This window comes from Triticum aestivum, chromosome 6A (assembly GCF_018294505.1).
Source record: "Triticum aestivum cultivar Chinese Spring chromosome 6A, IWGSC CS RefSeq v2.1, whole genome shotgun sequence".
Taxonomy (NCBI): Eukaryota; Viridiplantae; Streptophyta; class Magnoliopsida; order Poales; family Poaceae; genus Triticum; species Triticum aestivum.
The window spans coordinates 550,008,003-550,016,004 of record NC_057809.1 but is presented as its reverse complement, the minus strand read 5'-3'; the positions used below and the strand labels follow the sequence as shown (position 1 = coordinate 550,016,004).

Sequence of the window (8,002 nt, the reverse complement as noted above, 5' to 3'; positions counted from 1 at the left end):
GTGGGCACGCACGTTTGGGCTTCGCGGCCTCCACTGTGACGTCCACCACGTCCGTCACGACCACCACGCCCGACGCCACCACCCGGCCCACCGGCGGCCATCCGCTTCTTGAGCTTCTCCTCCTTTCTGGCCTTCGCTTTGACGCAGCGAGTTTGCCGCATAGCCGAGTTGATCTTCCGGGCGAGCGTGATGCTCGGATCCTTCGACACCTCCGGCACCTCCATCTCTGAAAGGTTCTCCTCCGGTTCTATGCATCGGCGGCAAAAAGGAGAGGGTGGGAGAAAAGGGTGGGAATTGGGTGGAAAGCGGCGGGGGATGGAAGAAGAGAGTGGGGGATTTTGGTGCGGAAATAATGCGGGTTGTTACAAAAGCACCGGCTCCGCCTTCCTTTTGGGTGGGCCAGGGGGTCAGAGTCCGAAGTTTCTCGTGTCCGAACTCCCCCCCTAACGTTTGGTTCCGATTTGTGGAAAATCATGGTCTGGACTGCCCCGCGGACCGATACAGGACCGCGTTCGATGGCTTCGGCGGTCTGGACCGTGTGGTCCGGACGTATACAGGCGGTTTGTGGGTCGGCGTTGGAGATACCCCAAAGCATGTGGATGGCTAACATTCAATTCAATTTTTGTGCTTGTGGGTGTAAGGAAAATCGAAAAGTTAGCATTGCAGTGGAGTAATCTCCCAATCGATAGTGAAACTGGCAGTTTGGCGGTAGTCAACATGGTGAAAAGCGGAGATACAAACAGATCAAAGTATGCTTTTCTTAAAAAAAATGTGGGTAATGCTTTTCTTATTGGAGAGAGTAGAGATAGCATGTCTGAGCATAGTTCTTGTATTACTCACATTTGCCGTAGTGGGAATTCTTCTAGCCATGTATTATCAAACATCGGTAGAACTCAAGGTTGAACTGCTTTATGGCTTGGGTCTGGACCGAAGGTCGTTTCGGACACTATTGGGTGTGATTGTATCCCTTGATTGAGTAATACAAGAACCGTTTCGCAAACAAGGAAAATCAACAAGTGATGCATCTAACCTTTTGAGTTATTTCATCTAGATTTGTTTCTCAGATTTTGACCATATACATCACTCAATTTTTCCCTTTTTTTGTAGGCGCAAAGAGACGAATAATTGTAAAGTGGTGTCAGGCCGTTAGGTAGTTGGATGTGGTATATGGATCATGCATGTAGTGCCACTTAGAAGTGGAACTTGTCATGAGAAGCCAAGACACTGCCAGTGACCAAGGATTTGGCTACAGACTGGCTTTTTTTCGGGGGAGGTACAGAAATTTGAGATCCCGTGGTAAGCATAAATTACCAGCAAAATTCTGAATAGGTTCAAATTTAAACTCTGACATGGTATAAAATGAATGTTAACACATGTGTAGTATGCTTTCATCATCAGAGAGATCAAATTCAGTATGGGGGAACATGATTCTTCCATTATTGATATTCGTCGGAGCGGAAACAGTGCTAATAATTTCACGACAAACTTTGATAGGTTGCATGGCCAAACAATTATCTGGCTTGGCTCTAGCCCAGATTTTTTTAGAAAAAGAGAAAGACCCCCGGTCTCTGCATCTGGGCGATGCATATATCCATTTTATTAATTATTAACATAAGACCTTACAAAGTCATACAACAATAAGACTAAAGCTACCGTCTAAATAACATCTGTCGCTACTCCTATTCCAGATGACGAAGGGACGTAGATAGTCTGGACCACAGACCTCGCAGCCAAACCTAACATCTAAGACCTGAGGTTCCAACCAGGACGCCTGCCAGGTATGGGCACCCACCAGTCCGGCGTGCTCCTCAACCAGGACGCCTGCCGGGTATGAGGCCGTCGTAGCCATCTGCCACCAATCCATCTTCAGAGCTGTACTGCTGCATGAACCTTGCCCGGTCTAGCTGCCGCCGACGCCACCACGACGCCAGACAGCGTCGACCTCCTGCGCGAGTCCATGATCGCACATCGGACGCCTAATCTCCAGACCGTCATGCTATCGAGATCCGACACCATCAATGTGTGTGATGAAGCACCGCTCCTTCTCTTGTCACCTCCAGCCATCACTTGCTCCAAAACGATGCCCCCATGAGGGAAAGCGCTACTAAGAACGCCGTCATCGTCCGATCCGGAAGACCCAGATCTAGGGTTTCCCCCGGAGCATCCTGAGCCTGATGACGCCAACTGCAACAACGATGCCTCGACAAGGAAACGACATCAAAGACGCCGCCATCATCCGCCATGACCGTAGTCGGCGCGATTTTCATTGACAGTTGCGCCACCGGGCGTACACCGCCAGCCTCGCTGGTTCCTTCGACCGTAGCAAACTCCAAAATGATGCCCCGAAGAGGGACTACGACGCAAAAGCACCGCCATCGCTCGATCCCATGAAGATCTAGGGTTTCCCCCGGAGTTTCCAGGGTTGTCAAGGACCAGACAAAGATGGAATCCCGCAGGTCCGTCGAACTGCCGACGTGTCGCACTCGCCATCGCGCCGACCGTTATCCGGAGACCAAGCTCACGCCTGGGCCCAGATCCGGCCGCGCCGCGCCGCCTGGCGCCCCAAATCTTGAAGCCGTCTGCCATGGGGAATGGGATCGTCGGAGCGCCGTCAGCCCCCATCGTGACGTCCGGCTGCATGCCACGCTCCGGCCCGGGGGCGCCGGCCCGCACCAGCTCCTCACAAGCGGGAGGGCACCTAGTCCCCGCCGCCGTCGGCAACGGCAAGGCTTTGCCTGGTTGCGCCCTCGGGCGGCGGCGAGGGAGGAAGAGGGGGAGTCGGGGGTGATGGGATCTGGGACCTCCCAGCCGCCGCATGGGGGCGACTCCATAAAAATTGGGGGAGAATTACACTTCCCCGGCCTCTGCACCAACTAAGGATGCATACGGTCTTTTAAGTATGAGTACTAAGATTTTTAATTTCGATTACGCACCGAGCCTAGTCCTCAATAAATGCGTGAGTACCAGAATTTTTTTTGAATTTTGTGGATTTGTGGTATAGCTACTCACGTTCAAACAAATCCACAAATTTTCTTTCAGCAATAGTATCTACTCAAACACGTTTATATCGTTGGTAATTGCGGTATTTAACTCGGTAACCAAGTCCTTGCAAGTGACCAACATATCTATCCGGCCGGTTGATACCACGTGCGTGAGTGCTGTTGCAACAGTACATTCTATAGCGTATAAATAGGCAGGAGGGCCTGGGCTATTGCTCCAACTCACCGGTAGATTGCCCCACTACCATTCCAAGCGCACATTCCAGCTACTCTGCAGTTCGGAAAGAAAAAGATATAGCTGCAGGCGGCATGATGGGGGTGAAAGTGGCCACTGGCAAGGCTCTGATGATACTGGTTGCAGTGTTTATTATCTGCGCCGGCGGCGGCGTGGTGGTCTCGCCGGCAGCCGCGGAGGAGGTGCCCCTGGTGCCGGCGGTGTACGTGTTCGGCGACTCTACCATGGACGTGGGCAACAACTTGTACCTGGGGAACGTTACGCTGCCGTATCCCCCGTTTCCCTACGGCATCGATTTCACGGGCCCCGGACCCAACGGAAGGTTCAGCAACGGATACAACATGGCCGACTCCATATGTACGTACGCGCAGGCACTTTTTCATCGGGTCTTTTCATTTTCTTTTCTTTTTTTCCGCAAGGTCATCGTGTCTTTTCACCCATGTGTGAAACTAACAGAAATATGCAAATTGAAATGCAGCGAAGCTGTTGGGTTTCAATATGAGCCCGCCGGCTTTCCTGTCGTTGACGCCGGAGACGAGCGTTGAGATCCTGAAAGGCCTGGGCGGGGTCAACTACGCTTCCGGTGGATCCGGCATTCTCGACACCACCGTCAGTACTGCTGCCTTGAAATTTTGCGCATTTTTTGTTTGTTCCGAAGACCTCTTTTACATATTGTTTTTCTTTTGCAGGAATACATATTAGTTTTACAGATACATCTTTTTTTATCCATTTTGATGACAATATTTTTGGACGGAGGAAATATTTTTTTAATGAAAGGAGCATAGCTCGCAGCTTTCACATATTATCTCTCTACCATAATATAATACCTCTCTTTCTCGCAAAAAAAATATAATACCTCTCTAAAACGACTTATATTTAGAAACAAAGGGATTACGTCGTTTTAGCAGTTCAATATACAAAAAACACATGCTACAGCCAAGTACCAGCAATAAAGATTCAAAAACAAAACAAAAGACATAAACTAGTACTTCCTCTGTAAACTAATATAAGAACGTTTAGATCACTAAAGTAGTAATCTAAACACTTTTATATTAGTTTACGGAGGGAGTATATCGGGAAAAGGGCTATGTCCCCTTGTCTTAACCCTTTCTTTGTCTTAAAGTAGGGAACGAGTTGGTCATTATTCCCGCAAAAAGAAAAACGACTTGGTCATAATGCTGATATTGTCTGAGCTACATTTTTTTTTCTAACAACAACTTGTGAGCATTATTAGTTTTAGATTGTCAAATTCATATTTAGATGTTTTCTAAGGATGTCATATCTAAACTCCCACAAATAAGACAACAACAAGAAACAAAAAAAACTGGCACAAAAAAAGACCACAAACATAATAAACATCAGATTAGATGTGACATAACTAATGTCACATCTAGATGTGTTCTAGACAGACTCAGTTAGTTCACAATGTCTGAGTTACTTGTACTAATCCTGCTTCTTGTTTGCATCGATTGATTGATCAGAATAATGCCGACCTCCCGTTGAGCAAGCAGGTGGAGTTCTTTGCAGCCACCAAGGCAAACATGACCGAGAAAAGCGGCGGCAATAGCACCAACATCGATGCGCTGCTGTCCAAGTCGCTCTTCCTCATTAGCGACGGCGGCAACGATATGTTGGCGTTCTGGGGGAATAGTCCGTCGTCGGACAAGGTTCAGCCCTTCTACGACGACCTTCTGTCCAACTACACCAAGTATGTCAAGAGGCTGTACCGGCTCGGGGCGCGGCGTTTCGGTGTCATCAACGTGCCGGCCATCGGCTGCGTGCCGGTGGTGCGGGCGAAATCCCTGATCGGTGAGATCTGCGAACCCTTTGTCAATAAACTCGCCGATGGCTTCAACATCGCCTTGGGCGACGCGATGGCGAACCTTAACGCGTCGCTGCCCGGGATGAGGTACTCTGTGGGGAGCTCCTACAACCTGGTGACCAACTTCACGGGGCCGCCGGTGGCCCCCGGCTTCGACGATGTGAAGAGCGCGTGCTGCGGCGGCGGGAAGTTCAACGGGGAGACCTTTTGCAGCTTACCCAATACCACCCACTGCGACCACCGCGACGACCATCTGTTCTGGGACGGGGTGCACTGCACCCAGGCCGCCTCCAACAAGGGCGCCGAGGCCATCTTTGCCGCGCCGGTAGAGCTAAATTTCACCGCACCCATCAATTTCAAGCAGCTGCTTCTTGATGATCAACCCACAAACGTCAGCCGTTAATTCACTTGCGAGTGGGTGAGTCTCTGTTACTAGCACTTCTGTCACGTTCGTTTTATCCTTGTTCTCAGTGTCGAGCACAGCAGATGTGTTGCATGTGCTCAGTAAGTAGTATACTAGTTTGGACGTTTTGTATCGTGCAAAATAAGGAACCTGACACGTACTTTGTTTGCGTGGAGGTGCGTCGTATAAGTGGGCTGCAATGTTACAAGCTGTTCGTGGCATAGGAGTCGGTCATGTTTGATTCCTTACTGAATATCCTTACACTGAATAAAGAAGAGAAACAGGAAAGACGCAAAGATAACAGCGTCGCAAAAATCTCGTGTCTTCTCTTAGTGTTCATCAGGGCCGATTCTAAGATTTTGTGGGCCCAGGGCAAACCTGAGAATCAGGGGCCCCAAATATAAGTGTCACACAACAACAATGACATTCTTTAATATTACAAATAAACACTTTACTGCACCCAATTTTGATATTTACATCTAATATTTTTTTAGATATTATCTTAAAAGTTTATTATAACATCCCGCTCAAAATTGGGGATCGTAAGTTCATGATTCGCATGACACATGATCACTCATTCTTCTATTGACATACATGTGCACAAACAAAAACTCCAAACGTTAGACATTTGCCGATCCTAGAAAACATCCAAAAACCCGACTACAAATTACCAAACAAAGGCAAAAGGGCAATAAATAGATACATGACCTGGAGTCTATTGAAATAATTCTCGATGCAAATTCACTTATGATTGAGTCGGACCTCAATTTTGCCCAACAGTTTCTTGTAGGTGCATAATACTGCCAAACCATTTAACAGTGCAAGATACGCATCATATATTTATGTGAAGGCAATTTACTTAATTGGCAACATACATATAAGGATTGGGGAATAGGTAATAGTATGATGATATACCTCATACCAATCGCATCTGCTTCCGTGATTAGACGCTCAGCAACGAGGCACTCAGCGATATAGTGTTCCCGTCTGCCATCCACATCGCACACCCGGCGCCTGGAAATTGGATACCGGCCAGAGGCGCTCGGCGTTGTCAATTGCCATGGCCTGGCGATGTGCGCGAGTCTCTGCTGGCGGCCAGAGACTTGTGATCGAGAGTTCGTGACGGGGGAATAGAGAATAGGGTAGTGAATTAGCGATGCGATCTCACGTCACGATCGTACTGATTGGACGCGTCTGTTTACTTTCCTATGTTGCTACGTCTTTCCTTTATTGGGCTAATTTCATTCCGGGAGGAGTTATGGGGCGATGGGCCACCAACGTACAACATATTTGGGAGGGGCCCCTTGGATTTTGTGGGGCCCGGGCGGTCGACCCCCCTGCCCCCCCCGCCCCCCCCCCCTCAGGGTCGGGCCTGGTGTTCATGCAAGTGAATTAGTGTCCATGCATCTCGTCTATGCTTTTTTAGGTAAACTCTTGTGGCCGGCAGGCCCCGGTCGCTCGTGCGCTCGCACACGACCTTATCCACATGTTCTTATCTTCTTTCTTTTTCTTCATCCACATCCTGCGCGTGGAACAGCGCCACCGCGGGCTCGCACACCCCCGCGAGAAACCCCCGTGCCAATGGCTGACCTTCGCTAGTAGCTTGCACCTCCCCCCCCCCCCCCCCCCCCCCCGCGCTAGCGCAGCGCACCCCGCCGCACTTCATAGCATTCATTTTCGTGCTCCAGGTTGCAGCATCATCGTTTTGCCTCTTGCAGCTTCCTCGCTACATGGTCACAACATTTATTGCTGACGGTTCCAGCAATCGGCCTCGACGACACATGCACTCTCTCGCGGCTGCAACAAATTACGTCACCGATTCCAGCTTTTGTGCATACGGTTGTAGCATTGATGGCAGTGACGACACGGCTTCCAGTACTGCTCTTTCCGTTTGCAACTTCCTTGGCGGCCGGTTCCAGCTTTTTGTCGCCATGGTTGCAACACCCTTGCTGACCAGTTCTAGCATGCATCGCCACAGTTGTGTGGCAGTCGTCTCCAGCACAAAACATATAAATTGCCATGATTTAAAGTACGAATTTTCCATGATCCAAATGATGAATTTGCCCATGGTTTGATTATTTTTGTGCCTTGGTTAAAAGGTAAAGTCGCCATGTTAAAAAATAAAAAAAATCCATGATCTAAAGTATGAATTTTCCATGGTCCAATTTTTTTAACTTTGTCATTGGTTAGAAAGGTAAATTTGCAATGGTCTGACCTACAACTTTGTCATGTGGCAAAAAATGAATCTGCCATGCTACAAACAATAAAAGTATAGTTGCCATGGTAATGCTTAGATGACAACAAGAAAATTGTCATGACAAAAATTACCATATAAAAAGAAGAATGAACAATTCAAAACAAAGTATGACCAAAAATTGCCTTGGCAGAAGGATATCAAAATTTGCCATGGTATTTTAAGTAAAATTACCATACTTAGGTCTCATATTTACTCACGTCGATAGCATAACCAACTAGCGAGCAATAATAAGATATCTCGGATGCCAACACTTTGTTAAAACAATCATGATATAATATATGGTATC

At 48.3% G+C, this 8,002-nt stretch overlaps 1 protein-coding gene across 1 annotated transcript; it reads left to right on the top strand.

Annotated features, from left to right (window-relative positions):
- The first annotated feature begins 3,245 nt into the window (after positions 1-3,245).
- On the top strand, positions 3,246-6,641 carry LOC123130993 (GDSL esterase/lipase At5g03810). Its single transcript, XM_044550772.1, has 3 exons — positions 3,246-3,591; positions 3,713-3,843; positions 4,716-6,641. The coding sequence occupies exons 1-3, from the start codon at positions 3,309-3,311 to the stop codon at positions 5,457-5,459; spliced, it is 1,158 nt and encodes a 385-aa protein (XP_044406707.1). The 5' UTR covers positions 3,246-3,308; the 3' UTR covers positions 5,460-6,641.
- Positions 6,642-8,002: the final 1,361 nt, after the last annotated feature.

What these genes read in the sequence shown, in the direction of transcription:
- LOC123130993 (XM_044550772.1), top strand. Translation starts at nt 3,309, where the DNA reads ATGATGGGGGTGAAAGTGGCCACTGGCAAGGCTCTGATGATACTGGTT. An exon ending in CAACATGGCCGACTCCATAT is followed by an intron (nt 3,592 to 3,712) that starts GTACGTACGCGC and finishes ATTGAAATGCAG; the next exon opens with CGAAGCTGTTGGGTTTCAAT. An exon ending in CCGGCATTCTCGACACCACC is followed by an intron (nt 3,844 to 4,715) that starts GTCAGTACTGCT and finishes TTGATTGATCAG; the next exon opens with AATAATGCCGACCTCCCGTT.